Source organism: Oncorhynchus kisutch, linkage group LG6 (genome assembly GCF_002021735.2).
Source record: "Oncorhynchus kisutch isolate 150728-3 linkage group LG6, Okis_V2, whole genome shotgun sequence".
Classification (NCBI taxonomy): domain Eukaryota; kingdom Metazoa; phylum Chordata; class Actinopteri; order Salmoniformes; family Salmonidae; genus Oncorhynchus; species Oncorhynchus kisutch.
The window spans coordinates 37,959,700-37,984,945 of NC_034179.2; the positions used below are offsets into that span (position 1 = coordinate 37,959,700).

Genomic DNA, 25,246 nt, shown 5'->3' on the forward strand with positions numbered 1-25,246 from the left:
ACACACACACGTGTTCTTGGATATACAGGGCCAGTCAAAAGTTTAGGCACCTAGTTATTCCAGGTTTTTTCTTTATTTTAACTATTTTCTACATTGTGTAATAATAATGAAGACATCAAAACTATGAAATAACACATATTGAATCATGTAGTAACCAAAAAAAGGGTCACCAAATCAAAATATATTTGAGATTATTCAAAAACATTTTTTTTTAAGTAACCTTGTAAAAAGAAAAAAAAGGCATGTGTGTTGCCTTCCAACGAGACAAGCTGAGCTCCACATCACCTTGATGACAGCTTTGCACACTCTTGGTTACTAGATGTGTTATTTCATAGTTTTGATGTCTTCACTATTATTCTACAATGTAGAAAATAGTATATATAATGAAAAACCTTTGAATGAGTAGGTATGTCCAAACGTTTGACTGGTACTGTATAGTACACACACAGACATATACAAAGACATACTGTATACTTGTGGGTACAGACACACACAGATCATCCCTGAGGATACTAATTTAGCCTGTCACAATGACATTCGGTCTGTCTTCATCAGTTACAGTTAGCCATTACCAGTTTGATAACTTTGAGGTTTATTGCTGTTTAAGAATGTATAGTCTTCTATTGTGCTGAAAATACCCAATTGCTGTTGGTTACAGGTTGGTTATTGGAGACCAACTCTATGGATTGTCTTTGTTATTGTAGCTGGTAGGAACACAACTAATGAGGAACTGGAGAGCATGCTGGAGAGTGACAACCCTGCCATCTTCACATCAGGGGTGAGTGACCACACTTACACGTAGCCTATACACAAACAAGAACATGCAAGTATCTGAGATAATCATACACAGTACAATCTAGCAGATGAACTTTCTCTGTTGGCGAGGTGTGGTATACCAACTGAGTATGCCACACCTACAAGGGGGAGAACTTGTGTGTGGATATGAGTGTGTGATGAAACATAAACTGTGTCTCTGTCTCTCCTAGATCATCATGGACTCCAACATCACCCAGCAGGCCATGAATGAGATTGAGACGAGACACACTGAGATCATCAAGCTGGAGAACAGCATCAGAGAACTTCACGACATGTTCATGGACATGGCCATGCTGGTGGAGAGCCAGGTAGGAGTCTATACACACTGACTGGCCAACACACAACAATGAAGACTACACACATACCAATTCGAAAATCCACGACAATGAAATCCCTCTCCTTCTGTTTCCTGCTCTGCTGTTCACCTTCTGTCTGTCTGTCTCTGTCTCTGTCTCTGTCTCTCTTTTCAGGGGGAGATGATAGATCGTATAGAGTACAACGTGGAGCACTCAGTGGACTATGTAGAGAGGGCCGTGTCTGACACCAAGAAGGCAGTGAAGTACCAGAGTAAAGCCAGGAGGGTAAGTCAAATACTGTCAATGTGACCTGATGCGAGTGTTATCGTTAGATATGACTTAGATGCGACGTGGCTTGACGTGAGGTAAGTTGACGTGAGGTGGCTTGGTCGGCTGTGCATGTCTTTCCCAAAATAAAAGATTCAGTGAGAGATAATTGACTCAGGCCCATAGGTCTTGCTCTCTCTCTTTCTGTCTCTCCCGCTCCATTCAGTGGTTCAATGAGAAGACTGTCACACACAGCATACATTACATTTTAGATGTCTCGTCCACCCCCTTGTGTCTGAACAGATACAGTGCAGGATGGGATGGGACCCTGCTCACATAGAAGTGATGCTTGTACAGTTGTTGTCTGTGCAATGGGGAACCGTGCCTGTCCCTTCATATTGGTCACACAGCCCTCTGCCAGCTCCTAACCAGACTAAACATTGGACCCACAAACGCACTTTTAAAGTGAATATGTCACGTATTGACATCAATTGATCTCTGGAGACCTCTGTGGAAAAAGCTACTATTAATTTCACCTCTTCTGTTTTGCTCATCTCCAGTAGTAAATAAATCTGCATCTAGTGTTTATAGGTGGGTAAATTAAACAGTCACAAATAAAGGTGCACAAACTGTTTACTTGCATTTACCCTCAACCCCTTTTCAACCCAGGCAAACCATGCATGACCTTATGTGACATGGTCTCATTGAAGTCCATGTGTCTATATACCCTCAACACTGCTGCTGTGACAGAACAGCATGAATCTCCCCAAGCCTACTGGTATCTGCTGGGTTACATCTATTATTCAACTATCTCTCCTACACACACTGTAGAACTTACCATTACGCACAGATCTAGGATCATCTTACTCTTACCAACTTCTGAGCATTGCTATCAGAGAGAAAATGTGAAACTGACGTTAGACCAGCGTATAGGCCGGGTAAACCTCATCATACTCCTCCCGAGTGACAGGCGGTACAATATTGCCACCACTTGGTCAGATAATAGTATAGCAGGTCAAGGTTGAGAGAAGTTGCAATTTAAACAGACAATTAAAGTATGACTCTAATACAAAGCTCATATATAGAGAATAAAACCCTATTCCAATACATTAACATACTTTCAAAATGTATCTGTTTGCCTAAGGCTGTGAAATGTTGGGGCATGTGTGTATTTCCTAGCAATGTCAGTGTGTAAGCATGCCCATGTGTGTTTTACCTGTTGCACATAACTGTGCTGTTGGCAATATGGTTAGTAGTAGTTCTGACAATAACATTTTCTTGACATTTTGGTAACGCCATTTCCCCCTCTACTCTTTCTTGCTGCCTGGAATCCTTGTTTTATTTCTATTGACATAATGCAATAATGGTCATGCAGAAGAAAATAATGATTATTATATGTTGTGTGGTTCTTGGTATTGTTATTGCCTCCAGTGTTGGTGGAAGTTTAGCATAGAAGACACATTATACACATATAGACCCACATGCGCACACACACAAATAAAAGATAGACAGTGTAAAGGGCAGGTGTATTCGTTATGCATGAGTGTCTCTTGTAAATAATATGTGGTTCTAAACGTCTTATTGATTGTTGGATGTTGAATGTTTTACAGTGACATTTAAAATGTATTTGGGGTCTGATTATAACCGGGAGCGGGACATTAGTGTTTTTGACAACAGTACTGTAACTCTTACATTCCAATTGAAAATAACTTTTTATTTTTTGTATGTCAAAATAAATGGCCTCTTTTGATGAGTGAAGTCAGCATTTTCTGATTGATTTGTCTGACTAATACTTCTGAACGATCTAGCTATCTATAACCAGAAAATGACATTTCCAAAAGAAAATGTGTGTGCTTGCTTGTCTTGGAAGTATTTATGGTTGTGAAATCGTCATAACCCTGCCCTCTGATTGGTCCCTTCATAACATCGTCATAACCCTGCTCTCAGATTGGTCCCTTCGTAATAACATTGTCATAAGGGGCGGCAGGGTAGCCTAGTGGTTAGAGCTTTGGACTAGTAACCGAAAGGTTGCAAGTTCAAATCCCCGAGCTGACAAGGTACAAATCTGTCGTTCTGCAGTTGTTCACTGTTCCTAGGCCGTCATTGAAAATAAGAATTTCTTAACTGACTTGCCTAGTTAAATAAAGGTAAAATAAAAAAAATAAAAAACCTGCTTTGTGATGGTCCCTTCATGATGACATCATCATAACCCTGCTTTCTGAATGGTCCCTTCATAATGACATCATCATCATCAACCCTCATTTCTGATTGGTCCCTTCCTAATTACATCGTTATAACCCTGCTTTCTGATTGGTCCCTTCATCGTCATAACCACGTTTCTTGAATTTGATATCTTGAATCCCATTCAAAAACAGTACGTAACATGATCCAGGAAGTAGGCTGGACTTTCATAGTGTATTGAGTGTAGCACATTATATTTATAGACACCTGGCTGTGTCATTATGCTGTCACTCACCATCTCCTCTCCCAGCGGCCATGGATCTGTGTGAATGACTCAGTGTGACCTGTTTGTTCCGTCCCTCACTCTGTAGCACACTGGATATGTTCCTACATCAATTGACACACAGTACCCCATAACAACAAAGCGAAAACAGTTTTTTTTTATGTTTTAAAATGTATTACAAATAAGTAAGTATTCAAACCCTTTTGCCATGAGACTCGAAATTGAGCTCATGTGCATCCTGTTTCCATTGATCATTCTTGAGATGTTTCTACAACTTAATTGGAGTCCACCTGTGGTAGGTTCAATTGATTTGTACATGATTTGTAAATGCACATATAAGGTCCCACAGTTGACAGTGCATGTCAGAGCAAATTGAGTGCATGTCGAGCCATGAGGTCAAAGGAATTGTCCGTAGAGCTCCGAGACAGGATTGTGTCGAGGCACAGATCTGGGGAAGGGTTCCAAAAAATGTATGCAGCATTGAAGGTCCCCAAGAACACAGTGGCCTCCATCATTCTTAACTGGAAGAAGTTTGAATCACAAAGACTCTTCCTAGAGCTGGCCGCCCAGCCAAACCGAGCAGTCGATGGATTAGGGCCTTGGTCAGGGAGGTGACCAAGAACCCGATGGTCACTCTGACTGAGCTTCAGAGTTCCTCTGTGGAGATGGGAGAACCTTCCAGAAGGACAACCATATCTGCAGCACTCTACAAATCAGGCCTTTATGGTAGAGTGGCCAGATGGAAGCTACTCCTCAATAAAAGGCATGACAACCTACTTGGAGTTTGCCAAAAGGCACCTAAAGGACTCTCAGACCATGAGAAACAAGATTCTCTGGTCTGATGAAACCAACCACGCTTGGCCTGAATGCCAAGCGTCACGTCTGGAAGAAACCTGGCACCAATCCCTACGGTGAAGCATGGTTGTGGCAGCATCGTGCTGCGGGGATGTTTTTCAGCGGCAGGGACTGGGTAACTAGTCAGGATCGAGGGAAAGATGGACGGAGTAAAGTACAGCGAGGTCCTTGATGAAAACCTGCTCCAGAGCTCTAAGGACCTCAGACTAGGTGTGAAGGTTCACCTTCCAACATGACAACAACCATAAGCACACAGCCAAGACAATGCAGGAGTGGCTTTGGGAAAACGCTCACCCAGAGGTGACGCTCCTAGTAGCCAGCGACTTTAATGCATGGAAACTTAAATCCTTTTTACCAAATTTCTATCAGCATGTTAAATGTGCAACCAGAGGAAAAATAACTCTGGACCACCTATACTCCAGAGACGCATACAGAGACACATACAAAGCTCCCTCTCACCCTCCATTTGGCAAATCTGACCATAATTCTATCCTCCTGATTCCTGCTTACAAGTTCAAATTAAAGCAGAAAGCACCCGTGACTAGATCAATAAAAAAGTTGATGACGATTACCAATTGTTATGAAAACTTTAAATCGGACGTAATTAATCGACCATGCTGATTAATCGGTCGACCTCTAGTACATACCCCAACCAGAAGCCATGGAGCTAAAGGCTAGAGCTGCCGCTTTCAAGGAGTGGGACTCAAACCCGGAAATCCCGCTATCCCCCTCGACAAACTGTCGCACAGGCAAAGCTTCAATACAGGATTAAGATCGAATCGTTCTGCACCGGCTCTGACGCTCGTCGGATGTGGCAGGGCTTGCAAACCATTACAGATAACAAGGGGAAGCACAGCCGAGAGCTGCCCAGTGACACAAACCTATCAGATGAGCTAAGCTACTTCTATGCTCGCTTTGAGGCAAATAACACTGAAGCATGCATGAGAGCACCAGCTGTTCCTGAAGACTGCTCTCCGCAGGCGATGTGAGTAAGACCTTTAAACAGGTCAATATTCAGAAGGCCGCAGGAACAATAACACTAAGGTAACCTACCTAAACGACTACCGACCCGTAGCACTCACGTCTGTAGCCATGAAGTGCCTTGAAAGGCTGGTCATGGCTCACATCAAAACCATCATCCCAGAAATCCTAGACCAACAATAATTTGCATACTGCCCCAACAGATCCAAAGACTATGCAATCTGTATTGCACTCCACACTGCCCTTTCCCCCCTGGACAAAAGGAACACCTATGTGATAATGCTATTCATTGACTATAGCTCAGTGTTCCAACACCATCATTAAATTTGCAGATGACACCACAGTGGTAGGCCTGATCACCGACATCAACGAGATAGCCAATAGGGAGGAGGTCAGAGACCTGGCCATGTGGTGCCAGGACAACAACCTCTCCCTCAATGTGATCAAGACAAAGGAGATGATTGTGGACTACAGGAAAAAGAGGACTGAGCACGCCCCCATTCTCATCGATGGGGCTGCAGTGAAGCAAGTTGAGAGTTTCAAGTTCCTTGGTGTCCACATCACCAACAAACTAACATGGTCCAAGCACACCAAGACAGTGAAGGAGGGCACAACACAACCTATTCCCCCTCAGGAGACTGAAAAGATTTGGCATGGGTCGTCAGATTCTCAAAAGGATCTACAGCTGCACCATCGAGAGCATCCTGACTGGTTTGGCAACTGCTTGGCCTCTAACCGCAAGGCGTTACAGAGAGTACGCTTCCTGTCATCCAGGACCTCTATACCAGGTGGTGTCAGAGGAAGGCCCTAAAAATAGTCTCCAGCCAGCCTAGTCATAAACTGTTCTCTCTGCTACCGCATGGCAAATGGTACCGGAGTGCCAAGTCTAGGTCCTAGAGGCTTCTAAACATCGTCTACCCTTAAGACTCATGATCATCTAGTCAAATGGCTACCCAGACTATTTGCAGTGCCCCCCCTCACCCCCTCTTTACACTACTTCTACTACTCTGTTGTCATAGTCACTTTAATAACTCTACCTACATGTACATACTACCTCAAATAACCGGTTTCCCACACATTGACTCTGTATCGGTACCCTCCTGTATATAGTCTCACTATTGTTATTTCACCATTGCTCTTTAATTACTTGTTACTTTTATCTATTATTCTTATCTGTATTTTTTTAAACTGCATGGTTGGTTATTCGGCCCATGTGACTAATAAAATTTGATTTGATTTGGGACAAGTCTCTGAATGTCCTTGAGTGGCCCAGCCAGAACTTGAACCTGAACGAACATCTCTGGAGAGATCTGAAAATAGCTGTGCAACGACGCTCCCCATCCAACCTGACAGAGCTTGAGAGGATCTGCAGAGAAGAATGGGAGGAACCAAGTAGACTTGAGGCTGTAATCGCTTCCAAAGCTGCTTCAATAAAGTACTGAGTAAAGGGTCTGAATACTTACAGTTGAAGTCGGAAGTTTACATACACTTAGGTTGGAGTCATTATAACTTGTTTTTCAACCACTCCACAAATTTCTTGTTAATAACAAACTATAGTTTTGGCAAGTCTGTTAGGACATCAACTTTGTGCATGACACAAGTAATTTTTCCAACAATTGATTGCAGACATATTACTTAACTTATCACAATTCCAGTGGGTCAGATGTTAACATACACTAAGTTGACTGTGCCGGGTGAAACGGGTACAAAAGTATCTATATACACAGTAAAACGAGTCCTATATCAACATAACCTGAAAGGCCGCTCAGCAAGGAAGAAGCCACTACTCTAAAACCCCCATAAAAAAGCCAAACTACAGTTTACAGCTGCACATGGGGATAAAGATCGTACTTTTTGCAGAAATGTCCTCTGGTCTGATGAAACAAAAATAGAACTGTTTGGCCATAATGACCATTGTTATGTTTGGAGGAAAAAGGGGGAGGCTTGCAAGCCAAAGTACCTCATCCCAACCGTGAAGCACAGGGGGGGGGGGGGGGGCAGCATCATGTTGTGGGGGTTCTTTGCTGCAGGAGGGACTGGTGCACTTCACCAAAATAGATGGATGGCATCATGAGGCAGGAAATTTATGTGGATATATTGAAGCAACATCTCAAGACATCAGTCAAGAAGTTAAAGTTTGGTCGCAAATGGGTCTTCCAAATGGACAATGACCCCAAGCATACTTCCAAAGTTGTGGCAAAATGGCTTAAGGACAACAAAATCAAGGTATTGTAGTGGCCATCACAAAGCCCTGACCTCAATCCCATAGAACATTTGTGGGCAGAACTGAAAAAGTGTGAGCGAGCAAGGAGGCCTACAGACTCAGTTACACCAGCTCTGTCAGGAGGATTGGGCCAAAATTCACCCAACGTATTGTGGGAAGCTTGTGGACGGCTACCCAAATCGTTTGACCCAAGTTAAACAATTTAAAGGTAATGCTACCAAATACTAATTGAGTGTATGTAAACTTCTGACCCACTTGGAATGTGATGAAAGAAGTTAGAGCTGAGAAAAATCATTCTCTCTACTATAATTCTGACATTTCACATTCTTAAAATAAAGGGGTGATCCTAAAACAGTGAATTTCTACTGGGATTAAATGTCAAGAATTGTGAAAAAAAGAGTTTAAATGTATTTGGCTAATGTGTATGTAAACTTTCAACTTCAACTGTGTGTAAGTAAATGTGATATTTCCATGTCTATCTTATAAATTTACAAAAATGTCTCCACCTGTTTTTGCTTTGTCATTATGGGGTGGGGTATTGTGTGTAGATTGATGAGGGGAAAGAACAATTCAATCCATTTTAGAATAAGGCTGTAACGTAACAAAAAGTGAAGGTGTTCTGAATGCACTGTATATAGCACTGCCACTGCACTCATAAGGGAGGTGGTACCCTGGTACATGGTTGGGAGAAAAAAAATACACTGAAAAGATTATAGGGATGCTGTAGTTGTTACTGACTACAGACGTATGGCCAGATGTAGGCTATGAAGTATTTGCACTAGGTGCGAGGTTTGCATCAGAGGGAATAACGCATATAAAGTAGAAAATGCATAATAGATTTTTAAGTCTTGTAATTGTAAATTAAGACATGCTTTAGCTTTGTCTTTGGTCTGTTATCCTCAACTGAAATAAGCACTTAGTAAATGTGGCCTTTAGGACGCCGAGTAGGCTAATGATAGTAGTAAGCCCTAGACAAGAAGATTGCCTTCATTTATATGCTAGTGAAGATAATAGGCTGACTGAGTAATGACTTCCCTTAAAATCCCTTGTCTGTTGATGCTCACAAGTGGTGCAATTTTAAATGGTGTTTTAATTGGATAAGGAAATGAAGAGCAGCGTTCAAGCCACTGTGTGTCAACCATAGAGGGATACTATTTCTATGGTGTCAACTTTGGGAGTGAACATTTGTCACTAAGGCCTGCTGAGTCAATACTTGCAGCTGTGAACTGACACTATGATGTTCACATTAATCACTATGAATGTACAAAGGGTTCCGCTTCAAATTGAACAGGTAATCACATTTGCGATGAAGATGATTCAGAACAAGTTAAATTAAATTCACATGAAACATGTTAATGCATAAAGCTAAATAATAATTGGTGATTAATACAAATAAATAATTTGTGTTGGTCATATTTTACAGTGCAGTTATGCTACATGCATTGCATAATCATCCAATTTGGAACAAAGGTAACATGTACTTACACAGAAAGGGATTACTTTGTGGGTATGTAGAAAAAAATTGTGAACAGTTCCGAGATAAGAAGATATTGCACTCGCAAACTGTTACTTGGTTATTTTGTCACAAAAATACTTTTGCAAAGTAAATAACCAATACTTTGCAAATAAACAATTCATACTTTTCTAAATCAACAAGTGATACTTTGATAGTGCAGTGTGCAGCAACTCATTTTTATTGAACTGTTGGGAACTAACTATTCATTGGAATAGAGCACTGTCAGATGAATTCAATGTTAGATCTGCAGTTACTGTGCAATGCTAAGTGAAAATACACACATATTTGATCACCTATGGTATCATTTTTTTTGCTATTTACTAGTTTGTTAATTCATTGTTTGATACGCTTACTGTTTTTAAAGAGATTACAGGACATTCCATCTGGCTAGGAACACAGGGGAACATTTCCTCTACAGGGATGTTGTCTGCACTGAATAATTAGGTCAACAAATACACAGAAGGCCTTGGTGGGAAATCATCCGGTACAGAGTCGCTATACCCAGCAGGTCTTTGAGGGGATCAGCCTCAACCCACTTCACTGCACACACTGATGATGCTATCTAATCTAATCTAATAAGGTATGTATTTTGTTTTTCCACTGCAAGAAGCATGTAAGGGAAGTGCTTTGTTCGTGTGGCATTCGCTGTAATCAGTTATGTTTGAGGCTCACCTAGCCGATTCATCTAATATTTGATGCTAGGATATAAGGTAAGAATTATTTTTAAAAATGTAACAGGAAATAAAAGTATTTATTAGATTTAAAAAATTCAGTAGAAAAACATTGTAAAAATATATATATTTAGTTTGTATATATATTTATTCTATATTAAACATTCTTGTGAAAAATATAGATATTTCATGTGTTTAAAAAATACCGTACATTAAGACATTTAATTATGAAGCCTTGGTCAAAAGGAACGTAAGAGGCTCTCTGGGTGGCACCTCCAGGTCTTTCAAGAGAGGGTCAAGAGTCAGACACTGTGGAGATAAAAATAAGTCAAAATAAGTATATTGTAGCCAACATTTATCTGGTTTCTCCCCCGGTGAAGGGGTCAAATGTCAGACTAACCTTTTTCTCTCATCCATATTGGCTACACCTGGGGGTTAAGCTCACTGTAGACATTTTTGTCTCTTTCCTGGAGTCGTATGAGAAACTTCTCACTGGCTGTGTTGCCTTTCCTGCGCACACTATCAATAAGTTGGCGAGCCTTATCCGCCCTCTGCATGTTGTTCTCCTTTATCTCCTCGATTTCTCCATCGTTCAGCACCATGTCTTCTAAGAGGTCATCCATCAGTTGATCTAGAACGGTCTTTGACACCTTTTCAATGAATTTGGTCCTCAACCCTTGCAGCTGCTGAGCTGTTGACATTACAATTTTGGAAATGTTGATAGGCCTATAGTACTTTACTGTAGGGTAGACCGGTTTACAATGCATTTACTTGGTATTAACAAGGAAATTATATCAATGGGTACTTTTAATTATATCAATTGTGAATGTGCATAGTGGTGCTTATATTAATTAATACCAAAGAAGCAATGAATTAATAGGCTGTTTTTGTGTTACCATTTCACTTATTATTAGGGCTCAGTTCCCATAACTTTCAACTGGTAAATAAATACATAGACTATATTTGTAAACACATATAGTCTTTAAACATTGTAGTTGGGGGACCTTCTTGAAATGAGTTAGGAGGAATAACAGACTTGCTCATGACAACCATGACAGACACTACTGTCTACTGGCATGTCTGACTGTTTTTCACTATTAATAGATCACACTTAACTTTTATGAATATGCAATGTGACACTTATAGGCTACACTATTGCACAGTATTTTACCTGCCATCGCTGCCAAGGGTAGAACAAAAGTATGATGTAACTTTCTTGATGAACTTCACACTTGTTTATCCTGCTAAAATATTTGTAGTTCCAACCTTATTGTTCGTTGCAAACCGTGGGTTTATTGCAGATCTACGATCAGTTTGTCCTAACTTTTATGTATAGTTGAGAAAATAAACAGACTTTTCTAACCACCGGAACCGCACCCTAGTAGTAGGCTTGACGTACATACTTCCTGATTTTCCTCTCATGCACTTGCGCAAAAACCTGGTGAATGTGAAACCGAAAGTAGGCAATAGACCCACGGCTGGCAGCGAACAATAGTAATGGCGTCTTTTTGTAGGCACTAAGGTAGTCATACTCCGCCATGGCTTGTTGGCCAAAGTCTATTGAAAATGAATGGAGCTTGTGTAGTTTTGGGATAAACGCAGAAGATGAGGTCTGTAGAAGACAGGTTTAGGAGATCTTATACGTTTTGTACTATGAGATAATCTTCGTCAGCTAATGTCACATTTTGTGAATTTTTAAGCATTTATGTAATACAAAAATGCTTAATAATGTATAAAGGTCATGTTAACTGACTGATATGATCTCATAGAACAAAACGTATAAGATCTCATAAGCATGTGTTAACCTCAGACCTTATTTTCAAGCGTTTATTCCATAACACTATTCTTTCCCCATTAATTTTGCCCATAGGAATGGCTGAACGAACCAGAGGTAAATCATTTCCGGTTTTTAGGACTATTAACTGGCGAGCTCCGAGACAAGACTATGGAGCGAGATACCTGCCAAAAGGTTGAACGTGCATAGCGTTAGGATAGTAAGAAAAATCCATACGTAAATTGTTAGGATCATAATGAAAGCCATGTGTGAAACATGAAACGTAAACGTGAAATTTCATCTGTGAACATACAAACACCATGTTACGATTACAGACTAACATTTTAGGTTTGAACAAATATTATGTTGCAAGCATGTGAATATCTCTGGGTGAGTGAACATCCCCATGCATGCACCATATCAGAATATGACTAATTCAGTATTGCACGATCCCATTCTCTGGGCTCTGTCTGTAATCATAACCAGGAGTATCTACCAGAAATAATGAAACATAGAATAATAGATGTTTGGTTAATCTAGGAATTATGTATGACTACTGGAGTCTTTGCCACTCTATTTTTTTTATTGAACATGTTGATATTTATTTAATCATTCAAAATCCTGCCGACACATATTCTGTAGGAGGGATTAATATGAATTTTAAATTATTTGACATGATTTATATGAATCGGGTCATGAACATATGGACTTTGGAATGAACAAGGGAGAGGTTAAACGTAGGCTAAATCTGGCATAAATTTATTTCCACATTTGACTGTGGTTGCAGTGGTTTTAGGAAATCTCTGTATAGGCTATTCCCTCCATCGCGACACTGCTACCCAGTTGAAGGTTTTGAACGCGGCATAACCCTACGAGGTCTGCAGCCTGCTGACATTCTGTTCTACCTGATAAATAATTGCCCACACCTGATGTCCCAGGCCTAAATCAGTCCCTGATTAGAGGGGAACGATGAAAAATGCAGTGGAACTGGCTTCGAGGTCAACAGTTGAGTTTGAGGGATTTAGAGCATATTATCACGCTTGATTTGGGTTACATTATAGCAGAACTTTGTCGTGCTATCTGGAGGCCGCAAATGTATTATTGAGTTTATTATGCATTTTACAATCTTGAAAGGTGTGTTGTTTTTGTCGGTTTAACATCACGGTTTTCATTGGTTAGTCTCATTTTCAGTTTAACATACGCATAATCGGAATACTTGGAAGGATATAAACGACGAATGAAACGTAGGCTAAGCAACCCATAGGCTATTGTACAGAACACGTTAAATTGGCGTAACAGTTTGAGGTTCTCGTCGTGCGTAACGTGTTTCTTCTCCCTGGAGACATTTCTACTCCAAGCTGCTTTATTGCAATATGTCAGCTAGAGGGCGTTAATGGGAGTACACGCAAAGTAGGTAAAGGGGATTATTATCTCGTACCATACTGTAAATGTCCCTATCAGCTGACACGTACCACCCCTAGGTTGATTACAGTGTTGTCCTGTCATCTCTTACAATCAAACGTGGATGGTGCTTTATCCTTGGTGATTGATTTGAGTTCACCGGATGCACTGGCCACTCACAGACCTGGTGTGTGTGCATGCAGCAGTATGGATCTGACGAGGCTTCCAATGGAGAACGACCGCCGCTCTCTTTCAACATGTCCAGCCCTTTACCCGTGGCTCCTTCACGGTTAAGGGTGTTCGCTCAGGAGAGGCGAGCACTCCCTCATTCGAGAGTAATGGTGTTTTTTTCGGCCGCTAGTGAGGCTGGAAAACCAGGCGATGCAATGTCTAGTGCAGGCTCTGTGAAGGGTGATTTCCGAAAGGTATCCACTCCCGCACCGAACCTAAATCTGGGCAAGTCTCTCACCACCACGTTAAACGCATCGCCATCTCCAGAGGTGAGGAGATGGGCGTTTGTTGTTGTTTATCCAGGGACATTTGTTACTAAAGGTGCTTAATTAGGACGTGAGTTCAATGGCTATATAAACGTCGCTATCTGTGAGAATCTCTATCTTTGCACATTTTCTGTACAATTCAGCATTGATCAGAAATAAACTGTAAAGACAGATCAGAAAGAAACTGTAAATTATATGGATCCGTCTCCACGGGCAACGTAGGTACGTTCAGTTAGTTTGAACGTTTGCTACGTTGCGTTTGTACTGAACGACAAGTTTCCCCAAAACATTATTGTACGTCAAGGTACGTTTGCTACCGTTTGATGTGTGGCTTGAAGCAATGAGTTACTTATTTAAAGGCCAGTGGCCATGCTTACAGCGTTCCACAACCCAACCCTGCCCTGTTTTTCAACTGGTCTTCAGTACAGCACTGTTTCCGTTCAGTTGAACGTTCCAGAACGTAAAAACATACTGAACGCGGCCCATGTATTTCTTCTTCCGGTGAGGTCTTTACCATGATTGGTTCACCACCCACACAGAGGGATAGCCCAATTGGCTCTTGTTTCCTGTGACAGCCCTTCACTGGGATTTATCTTTAATCGTGTGAAGGGAAACCCTTGCCGACAGTGTCATGTCTAATGACTGTCACTTTTGATGATGGGCTCAATATGTCTGGTCGATATCTGCCTTGTGATTATAATATCCATAGCAGTAATCCCATGTTTATTTGAGATAGCTACCTACACAAATAGCTATCAAGTAGACAACATTTGTAGGTTTTATTTGTTAAGACACACCTACTCATCCAAGGGTATTTATTTTTACTATATTCTACATTGTAGAATAATAGTGAAGACATCAAAACAATGAATTAACACATATGGAATCATGTAGTAACCAAAAAAGTGTTAAACAGTGGTCTAAGGCACTGCATCGCAGTGCTAGAGGCATCACTACGGCCTGGGATCGAACCCGGGTCTGTATCACAACTGGCCGTGATCTGGAGTCCCATAGGGCGGCGCACAATTAGCCCAGCATCGTCTGGGTTAAGGGAGGGTTTGGCCGGGGTAAGACGTCATTGTAAATAAGAATTTGTTCTTAACTGACTTGCCTTGTTAAATAAAAATAATAAACAAATACAAATATATTTTAAATTTGCGTCTCTTCAAAGTATCCACCCTTTTCCTTGATGACAGCTTTGCACACTCTTGGCATTCTCTCAACCAGCTTCATGAGGTAGTCACCTGGAATGCATTTCAATTAACAGGTGTGCCTTCTTAAAAGTTCATTTGTGGAATCTCTTTGCTTCTTAATGCATTTGAGACAATCAGTTGTGTTGTGACAAGGTAGGGGTGGTATGCAGAAGATAGCCCTATTTTGTAAAAGACCAAGTCCATATTATGGCAATAACAAATCAAATGAGCAAAGAGAAATGACAGTCCATCATTACTTTAAGACATGAAGTTCAGTCAATCCGGAACATTTCAAGAACTTTGAAAGTTACTTCAAGTGCAGTCGCAAAAACCATCAAGTGCTATGATGAAACTGGTTCTCATGAGGACTGTCACAGGAAAGGAAGACCTAGAGTTACCTCTGCTGCAGAGGATAAGTTCATTAGATTTGCCAGCCTCAGAAATTGCAGCCCAAATAAATGCTTCAGAGTTCAAGTAACAGACACATCTCAACATCAACTGTTCAGAGGAGACTGCGTGAATTAGTCCTTCATGGTCGAATTGCTGCATAGAAACCACTACTAAAGGACACCAATAATAAGAGACTTCCTTGGGTAAAGAAACACGAGCAATGGACATTAGACCAGTGGAAATCTGTCCATTAGTCTGATCAGTCCAAATTTTAGATTTTTGGTTCCAACAGCTGTATCTTTGTGAGATGCAGAGTAGGTGAACGGATGTTCTCCTCATGTGTGGTTCCCACTGTGAAGAATGGAGCAGGATCTGTAATTGTGTGGGGGTGCTTTGCTGGTGACAGTCAGTGATTTATTTAGGATTCAAGGCACACTTAACCAGCATGGCTACCACAGCATTCTGCAGCGATACGCCCTCCCATCTGGTTTGCGCTTATTGGGACTATCATTTGTTTTTCAACAGGACAATGACCTCCAGGCTGTGTAAGGGCTATTTTACCAAGAAGGAGAGTGCTGGAGTGCTTCACCAGATGACCTGGCCTCCACAAATAACCCAGCCTCAACCCAATTGAGATGGTTTGGGATGAGTTGGACCGCAGAGTGAAGGAAAGCAGCTAACAAGTGCTCGGCATATATGGGAACTCCTTAACCTCACTGGGATATGTGGGACCTGGCCAAAAGCCAGTGAAATTGCAGAGCGCCAAATTCAAATAAATTACTATACAAATCAAACTTTCATGAAATCACACATGCAAGATAGCAAATTAAAGCTACACTTGTTGTGAATCCAGCCAACATGTCAGATTTCAAAAAGGCTTTTCGGCTAAAGCAAACGATGCTATTATCTGAGGATAGCGCCATAGTAAACAAAGAGAGAGAAACATATTTCAACCCTGCAGGTGCGATACAAAACACAGAAATACAAATATAATTCATGCCTTACCTTTGCCTTACCTTTTTTGTTGGCACTCCAATATGTCCCATAAACATCACAAATGGTCATTTTGTTCGATTAATTCCGTCGATATACATCCAAAATGTCAATTTATTTGGCGCGTTTGATCCAGAAAAACACCGGTTCCAACTTGCGTGACGTGAATACAAAATATCTCAAGTTACCTGTAAACTTTGCCAAAACATTTCAAACTACTTTTGTAATTCAACTTTAGGTATTTTTTTACGTAAATAATTGATAAAATTGAAGATGGGATGATCTGTATTCAATACAGGAGGAAAACAAACTGTAGCTAGCTTTCTGGTGACGCGCCTCTATCTAACAGTACACTTCAAGTTACCCTCGTTCAAGATGGCCATACTTCTTCATTACACAAAGGAAAAACCTCAACCAATTTCTAAAGACTGTTGTCATCCAGTGGAAGCGATAGGAACTGCAAGAAGGTCCCTTAGAAATCTGTATTCCCAATGAAAACCCATTGAAAAAAGAGTGACCTAAAAAAAACATCTGAATGGTTTGTCCTCAGGGTTTCGCCTGCTAAATAAGTTCTGTTATACTCAGACATGATTCAAACATTTTTTTAGAAACTTCAGAGTGTTTTCTATCCGAATCTACTAATACTATGCATATCTTATCATCTGGGGATGAGTAGTAGGCAGTTGAATATGGGCATGCATTTCATCCGGACGTGAAAATACTGCCCCCTGTCACCAAGAAGTTAAAGACTATTGTAAAAGCATTCCAGGTAAAGCTGCCAAGAGTGTGCAAAGCTGTCAAAGGCAAAAGGTGGCTACTTTGAAGAATCTAAAATCTATTTTGATTTAACACTTTTTTGGTTACTACATGATTCCATAGTGTTGATGTCTTTCACTATTATTCTACAATGTAGAAAATAGTACTAATAAAGAAAAACCCTTTAATGAGTAGGTGCAAAATTTTGACTGGTAATGTATGTATGTGTGTGTGTGTGTGTGTGTGTGTATATATACATATATATTTATTTATTTGGCTACTGTGAAGCAATTGCAAAGGAATATATTTTTAAAATCTTATTTAACCCTTATTTAACTAGGCAAGTCAGTTAAGAACAAATTCTAATTTACAATGACGGCCGAACCTAATCCGAACGATGCTGGGCAAATTGTGCGCCGCCCTATGGGACTCCCAATCATGGCCAGTTGTGATACAGCCTGGAATCGAACTAGCACACTAATGACGCCTCTATCACTGAGATGCAGTGCCTTAGACCACTGCGCAACTCAGGAGCCCAAAGATTAGAGGTGATAGAAGAAAATAAAAGAAAATGAAATAGTTATTTATTGATGATGAGTTCTGTATTTGCACTTGTCACATTTTTAAATGTTTAGTAAAATTGGTCTGATGTTATATAAAAGTATAACATTTAAAAAATGCATTTATGATTATGGTATCTAATGGAATCCACCTTTAATTTTATTTTTATTTTTTAATTGACTGTATTTTATGCACAGACCTTCCAAAATGGATAATGCACTGTCCTGATTTTTTCCCAATCACTCGTAGTTTCCTGAGGTAATTTCTCTCAATGTGGGTGGTACCTACTTCACCACCCGTCTGTCCACATTACGGCGCTATGAAGACACCATGCTCGCCGCCATGTTCAGTGGACGCCATCACATCCCACGTGATGCTGAAGGTCGCTTCTTCATTGACCGGGATGGGGCATATTTCAGGTGAGCACTCTTCAAATAGCCTGCAGCAAAACATGCTTATTACATGTTAATAACAGTGAGTGAGCATGCCAGACCCTTATTCTGCAACACTTTTGACAAGAAAGCACCATTAACAGGTTGACTGACAAAATGGTAAGGTGGGCTATCCATGTCTAGACAAGGTTGAATAAACAGATGATGAAGGATGGTGGATGCAATTTCAACTCAAAACCGTGTTTGTTTGCATGTTCCTTGTATAGGGACATCCTGAACTTCCTGCGCGAGGGCGAGCTACCTCAGAGGGATCATGTGAGGGCGGTACATAGGGAGGCCCTGTACTATGCTATTGGTCCACTGTTAGACAGCTTGGAGGACACTCAGCCACTCACAGGAGAGAAAGTCCGCCAGGCCTTCCTCGATCTCCTGCCCTACTACAAGGGTAACTGGCACTTTACTTTCACCCGCTAACCCTATTGCATATGGTGGCTTACGTGTGAAGGCCCAGTGCAGTCAAAATCGGTTTTCCTGTGTTGTATCATATTGGACAACAGCTGAGGAAACGAACACTTTAAAAGCGTCAAAAAATGTGATCAGTGTTACTTCCTGATAGTTGCTGGTTGAAAATGCACTACATGGCTAAAAGTATGTGGGACACCCCTTCAAATTAGTGGATTCAGCTATTTCAGCCACACCTGTTGCTGACAGATGTATATAATTGAGCACACAGCCATGCAATCTCCTTAGACAAACATTAGCCTGTACTGACGAGCTCAGTGACTTTCAACGTGGCATCGTCATAGAATGCAACCTTTCCAACAAGTCAGTTCGTCATATTTCTGTCCTGCTACAGCTGCCTCTGTCAACTTTAAGTGCTGACATTGTGAAGTGGAAACGTCTCGGAGCCACAAAGGCTCAGCCACGAAGTGATAGGCCACACAAGCTCACAGAATGGGACCGCCGAATGCGGAAGTGCATAAAAATCGTCTGTCCTCGTTTGCACCACTCACTACTGAGTTCCAAACTGCCTCTGGAAGCAATGTCACCACAATAACTGTTCATCGGGAGCATCAAGAAATGGGTTTCCATGGTCGAGCAGCCACACACAGGCCTAAGATCACCATCCCAAGCATCGGCTGGAGTGGTGTAAAGCTCGCCGCCTGGACTCTGGAGCAGTGGAAATGTGTTCTCTGGAGTGATGAATCACGCTTCACCATCTGGCAGTCCAACGCACAAACCTGGATTTGGCTGATGCCAGGAGAACCGCTACCTGCCCGAATGCATAGTGCCAACTGTAAAGTTTGGTGGAAGAGGAATAATGGTCTGGGGCTGTTTTTCATGGTTCGGGCTCAGCCCCTTAGTTCCAGTGAAGGGAAATCTTAACGCTACAGCGTACAATGACAATGAGTGTTTTTGTCACAACCCAGCTCGTGGGAATTGACAAAGAGCTCTTATAGGACCAGGGCACAAATAATAATATTATAATAATCAATAATTTTGCTCTTTATTTAGCCATCTTGCATATTAAACCTTATTTACTGCACCTGTACATAGCCCATCGATAATTTAGCCCAAACAACTACCTCTCCCCCTACTGTATTTATTTATTTTGCTCCTTTGCACCCAATTATTTCTCTCTACTTTGCACATTCTTCCACTGCAAATCTACCATTCCAGTGTTTTACTTGCTATATTGTATTTACTTCACCACCATGGTCTTTATTTTGCCTTTACCTCCCTTATCTCACCTCATTTTCTCACATTGTATATAGACTTATTTTTCTACTGTATTATTGACTATGTTTGTTTTACTCCATGTGTAACTGTGTTGTTGTATGTGTCGAACTGCTTTGCTTTATCTTGACCAGGTCGCAATTGTAAATGAGAACTTGTTCTCAACTTGCCTACCTGGTTAAATAAAGGTGAAATAAATAAAAATGTTCATAAAAATGGTGAATACACAGATTAATGAGAAGGGTGTGCTTGAAAGGATGATAAAAACTCTGCAATGTTGGGTTGTATTTGAGAGAGTCTCAGTCTTAAATCATTTTCCACACAGTCTGCCCATATTTAGTTTTCATGCTAGTGAGGGCCGAGAATCCACTCTCACATAGGTACGTGGTTGCAAAGGGCATCAGTGTCTTAACAGCGACGTTTGCCAAGGCAAGAAACTCTGAGCGCAGCACAATCCAGAAATCTGACAGTGGCTTCTGATTAAATTAAATTTTCACCGAACCGCTTGTTGCAATTTCGATGAGGCTCTCTTGTTCAGATATCGGTAAGTGGACTGGAGGCAGGGCATGAAAGGGATAACGAATCCAGTTGTTTGTGTTGTCCGTTTCGGTAAAGTACCTGCGTAATTGCGCACCCAGCTAACTCAGGTGCTTCGCTATATCACATTTGACATTGTCCGTAAGCTTGAGTTAATTTGCACACACAAAATCATACAATGATGGAAAGACCTGTGTGTTGTCCTTGTTAATGCAGACAGAAAAGAGAAAAGAGCTCCAACTTCTTAATCATAGCCTTAATTTTGTCCCGCACATTGAATATAGTTGCGGAGAGTCCCTGTAATCCTAGATTCAGATCATTCAGGTGAGAAAAAACATCATTCAGATGGGCCAGTCGTGTGAGATACTCATCATGCAAGCAGTCAGACAAGTGAAAATTATGGTCAGTGAAGAAAACTTTAAGCCTGTATAGCAATTTTTTTTTAAATGTGTCAATATCATTGCATAATGCAGAAAATGCACAAGAGTTTAGGGGCCTTGTATTAACAAAGTTAACCATTTTCACTGTAGTGTCCAAAACGTCTTTCAAGCTGTCAGGCATTCCCTTGGAAACGAGCCACTCGGTGGATGTGTACCCAAGTGGTGTCTGGAGCAACTGCTTGCACGTGCGTTACCCCTCCACTATGTCTCCCCGTCATGGCTTTTGTGCCATCAGTACAGATACCAACACATCTTGACCACCAAAGTCCATTTGATGTCACAAAGCTGTCCAGTACTTTAAAATGATCCTCTCCTTTTGTCCTGGTTTCCAGTGGTTTGCAGAAGAGGATGTCTTCCTTAATAGACCCCCCCCCCCCCCCAACATAAACGTAACGGATATATACCAGGAGCTGTGCAAGGCCCGCCACATCTGTTGACTCATCCAGTTGTAACGCATATAATTCACTGGCTTGTATGCGAAGCAGTAATTGTTTCAAAACATATCCTGCCATGCCACTGATGCATCGTGAAACAGTGTTGTTTGATGGAGGCATTGTCTGTATAGTTTTTTGGGCCTTTTCCCCCAGCATTGTCCCAGCCATATCCGTGGCAGCAGGAAGAATTAAGTCCTCCGCAATAGTATGGGGCTTGCTTGTCCTAGCCACTCGGTAGCTCAACATATAAGACGCTTCTAGCCCCTTCTTATTAATGGTATCTGTTGCTTTTATACGTCTTACTACTTGAAAATCGTCTTTATTCTCGCTCAAAAAACTCCTGTGGCTTATTTTTCAAATTGTCATGTTTACTTTCTAAATGTCTGCGCTAGAGTGAAGGTTTCCCGCGAGAGAGTAATTTGATTGAATGTTGATTATTTGACTAGGCTACCTGTATTTGACATTGTTATTTCGCTGAACATTGTTTCATTTTATTTTTGGCAGGGAAACGAGGCTACTCAGGCGAGAAAAAAACTATATTTTTTATTTGGCGTACCCCTGACGGCATTGCCGTACACATACTTTTGGGAATGTAGTGTACAATTTACAAAGGACCTTCTAATCAGCAGGTTTTACATGGGTGGGGTTTTGGCTTGCCTGGTGGCATCACCAAGCTCTATAAATTAATAACAAAAAGCGTTTCAACCTCTCTACCAATAACCGCTAGTTTTCAGGTTACGTATCCCTCCCATTAGGCCACTCCAATTAGTCCCTCGCTCAGAACACTCCCAGACAGTCCTACCAAAGTTATTGCTTGAGAGATCGTTTTGGGGTAAAAAAGCTAATTTAGTTTCTTTTTGAATGGAACCTAGAAATTACTTGATGTTGAGATAAAAATGGCTGCATTGGGCCTTTTAAGTGGCATTGACTATAATAAAGTAGAAATGTGTGAAGTAAATGGAAATGTGTCAATTAACTATTTTGGAAAAGCTTGGACTGGAGTGAAGTAAATTATCCCTTGTATTGTTTCCAGATAATCTGGAGCGCATCGTGGAGATCGCCAAGCTGCGGGCCATGCAGAGGAAGGCGCGCTTCGCCAAGCTGAAGATCTGCGTGTACAAGGAGGAGATGCCCATCACGCCGTACGAGCGGCCACTCTTCAACTCACTGCGCTTTGAGCGCACGGAGAGCGAGGCCAAACTGTTTGAACACCACTGTGAGGTGGACGTGTCGTTCGGGCCCTGGGAGGCGGTGGCGGATGTTTACGACTTGCTCCACTGCATTGTCAGCGACCTGGCGGAGCGCGGCATCACTGCCGACCAGCAATGCATCGGCGTCTGCGACAAACACCTCATCAACCACTACTACTGCAAGAGGCCAATCTACGAGTTCAAGATCACATGGTGGTAAAGCAAGGGGAAGACAGAACTCTCTCCCTTCCTGTCTGTCGCTGTGTTTTTTGTTGTGAGGTGGATTTGCGTTGTAATAGGCTGACTGATCTCCTTCCTGGTCCCTCAGGTTGAGAGAGAAAACGGGTTGTCAACGTTATTCCCCCTTTTCAAGAACTGAAACCTATGAAGTGCTGAGTTTATAGAAAGGAGGGAGTCGGACAGTTGTTGTTCTGTTTCCTTATTGAATAGTTGTGACCAATGTTTTTTCTTTCTGTTTCTTTTTTTATAAACAGCATTAACCTAGGCCCTCATTGGCTGTTTTATTGTGTTCAACTCTGGGAGTTTTTTGTGCTCATCCAAGCTTGTGGACCATCAAGTTTTTCAGAAAAGGGTCAAGTTAATCTCATATTGTGATTACAGTGTTGTCTGTCTCTTTGGTTTAATTCCTATTTATGCTATTATGTTTTCTACGCTTTGCGTTTCTCTGTTAGCCACTTTGATGGTCGCGAGAGAAAGCCTTCACAAATTAACTGGATGCAATTTAGCAAGCTGATTAAATATTTCTCATCTACATGAAGAGTAAATGTCTATTTTTGTTACTGATGTTGGTATTTTCTGTCACTTACTCTCCCATAAACCTTTAGAAGTTCTAGGTTAGAGACACAAGTAAATGTAGATGTTCTTTGCTATACGTCTGTGATCAGCAAGGTTTTGGGAAGTCATTATCTTTTTACTATTACAGTTTGATAGACCCAAAGTCAACTAGAGAGTTTCAAATCAAATAGGTTAATGGGGCATGGGCAAAGTTATTTTACTTCAGTTGCCTCATGAGAGATCCAAGATATAGCTTTTTTTTACTGGAAATGTTTATCTTGCAGTTGAAAATTATGCATCTTATTTTTGCAAAAATAATTCTGCCCCAGAATGTATGTCTCTGAAGGGGTTTCTATAGCAGATGGAACATTGAAATTTGCTGCTATAGGTAATTTACACTTAAAAAGCTATTGTCAATTTAGCAGATTTTTACGATACTTTACATTTATCTGATATTTGCCATTAAATTATTGAATAATCTTTTGCAGCATGACAGATTAGTCACACAAGTTTCATAGATCATTTTATATGACATATTTCTACTGATTTAAACAAATTCAGCTTAAGTGCCTTTTCTTAAGGGCAACTGTTACACTTGCATGGAGATTAAACCAGGAAACCACACAATATTTCTAATCAAGGACTGCAGTGACAGTATTGTCACCTCCTCTGTGGGTTCTGTTTTCTTTCTTGTTCCCCATGTTGTTGTTTAGTTATTTAGTGAATATGTATTAGATTTTCAGATGTCATAATATGTCCATTTTAATTACATTTTCATAGAATAGGCTACAAGTTCTAGTTTTAGAGGGATTATGTGCAATTTACTGTTTGTACAGCACCTGTATTTCTGTTGTCAAAACATTACTTTGATAGTTTTCAGAAGGTAATACAATTACAACAACACAATACTGTATGTCCAGTTGATTTTATGAAGCCTGTCACAGATAGAGGCTTAGATCTTTTAAGATTCGATTGAAGGGATGGTTTGGGGTTAAAATAATCCCATTTTATTTATTTATTTATTTCAGCATTTAAGGCAAATTTGACTTTATGAACGTTCCAGGCACCTTATTGAAGTTTCTCCCCTGGCTTGTGAATGTCTTTTGCAGATCCCATAGCTGGCCAATGTTGTCTAGGCTGCTCATGGCATGGGAAAGTTGAAAAACAATGCACAGCTAGACCAGTGCCCTACTATTAAGTTTACAAGAGTAATATCTTGCTTTAACATACATACTGCATTATTTGTTGTAATGCTATGATGTATTGTGCTAATAGTAAGTTGTGTATATTTTTTGTTTTTATAACAAGGTTCAAATACAGTTTGTTTTTTGACTGTATAAAATTATCAGTCTCTGTGGTTGTTAATAATGTTATGCAAACAATGTGCCAATGTTTCAAGTTGCCAAATGCAGTACTACCATGAAATGAACCAAGCAACCTAAACTGAAAACATGTGGATGGAGACCCAGGCCTGGGATCAGTTGCTGATCTGTCATTGAAACCAAGCTCATCTGTGTCATTCATCAGTGCAACAACTTGGCACTTATCACATTTTTGTGACCACATTTGGCCAGGATGTCACCTCTCTCTCTGCTTCTTGGCAGTTATCTGTGTCTTATTCATCATAAGCCTAATAATAAAGTTGATCTAGCTTCAATATGCATCTCTCTCATACATAACCAAATATTCCACATTGTTGGTATGCTGACTGTTGAATTGGAATGGATGAATGCATTTAGGGTCAGGGGAAAAATATACACAGTACAATGAATGACATGAATGTTACTGCACTCCAACCGCTAGGGGTACCATTCCAATTCTCCACCTCTCCTGACAATTCCCAGCCACATAATGCAGGAAAACTGTAATCCGATCACCTTTACTCCACACACAGAGACGCATACAAAGCACTCCCTCGCCCTCCATTTGGAAAATCTGACCATAACTCTATCCTACTGATTCCTGCTTACAAGCAAAAACTCAAACAGCAAGTACCAGTGACACGCTCAATGCGGAAGTGAAGTGAATGCCAAGCTACAAGACTGTTTCACTATCACAGACAAATG

The 25,246-nt window shown here is 40.9% G+C and overlaps 2 protein-coding genes and 1 long non-coding RNA gene across 6 annotated transcripts in view; 2 read left to right on the top strand and 1 right to left on the bottom strand.

Annotated features, from left to right (window-relative positions):
• LOC109892793 (syntaxin-1A) overlaps window positions 1-3,137 on the top strand; it is a 36,328-nt gene extending 33,191 nt beyond the window's left edge. The window contains exons 7-10 of one of the 4 annotated variants that reach the window (XM_020485572.2): window positions 705-778; window positions 987-1,124; window positions 1,287-1,397; window positions 1,683-3,137. In XM_020485572.2, coding sequence (XP_020341161.1) covers window positions 705-778; window positions 987-1,124; window positions 1,287-1,397; window positions 1,683-1,874 — 515 coding nt within the window. In that variant the 3' untranslated portion in view covers window positions 1,875-3,137. Of the gene's footprint in view, window positions 1-704; window positions 779-986; window positions 1,125-1,286 lie in introns of all 4 variants that reach the window. The other 3 variants (XM_020485576.2, XM_020485573.2, XM_020485574.2) reach the window with 3 other exon arrangements.
• Window positions 3,138-9,574: 6,437 nt separating this feature from the next.
• LOC109892794 (uncharacterized) lies at window positions 9,575-11,978 on the bottom strand. The gene is made up of 3 exons (XR_002255688.2): window positions 11,262-11,978; window positions 10,491-10,781; window positions 9,575-10,399 (listed from the first exon to the last, which is right to left on the bottom strand). It is a non-coding gene; the product is annotated as an uncharacterized LOC109892794 (long non-coding RNA).
• An 828-nt stretch (window positions 11,979-12,806) lies between these two features.
• On the top strand, window positions 12,807-24,837 carry LOC109892792 (BTB/POZ domain-containing protein KCTD7-like). Its single transcript, XM_020485571.2, has 4 exons — window positions 12,807-13,765; window positions 17,905-18,074; window positions 18,314-18,492; window positions 22,229-24,837. Exons 1-4 carry the CDS (start codon window positions 13,463-13,465, stop codon window positions 22,603-22,605), a joined length of 1,029 nt encoding a protein of 342 aa, XP_020341160.1. The 5' UTR covers window positions 12,807-13,462; the 3' UTR covers window positions 22,606-24,837.
• Window positions 24,838-25,246: the final 409 nt, after the last annotated feature.

Bases quoted from the DNA above. Each gene is read 5' to 3' on its own strand.
- LOC109892792 (XM_020485571.2), top strand. From the start codon at position 13,463: ATGCAGCAGTATGGATCTGACGAGGCTTCCAATGGAGAACGACCGCCG. The intron at 18,075-18,313 runs GTGAGCACTCTT...TTCCTTGTATAG, and splicing joins CGGGATGGGGCATATTTCAG to GGACATCCTGAACTTCCTGC. The intron at 18,493-22,228 runs GTAACTGGCACT...TATTGTTTCCAG, and splicing joins TCTCCTGCCCTACTACAAGG to ATAATCTGGAGCGCATCGTG.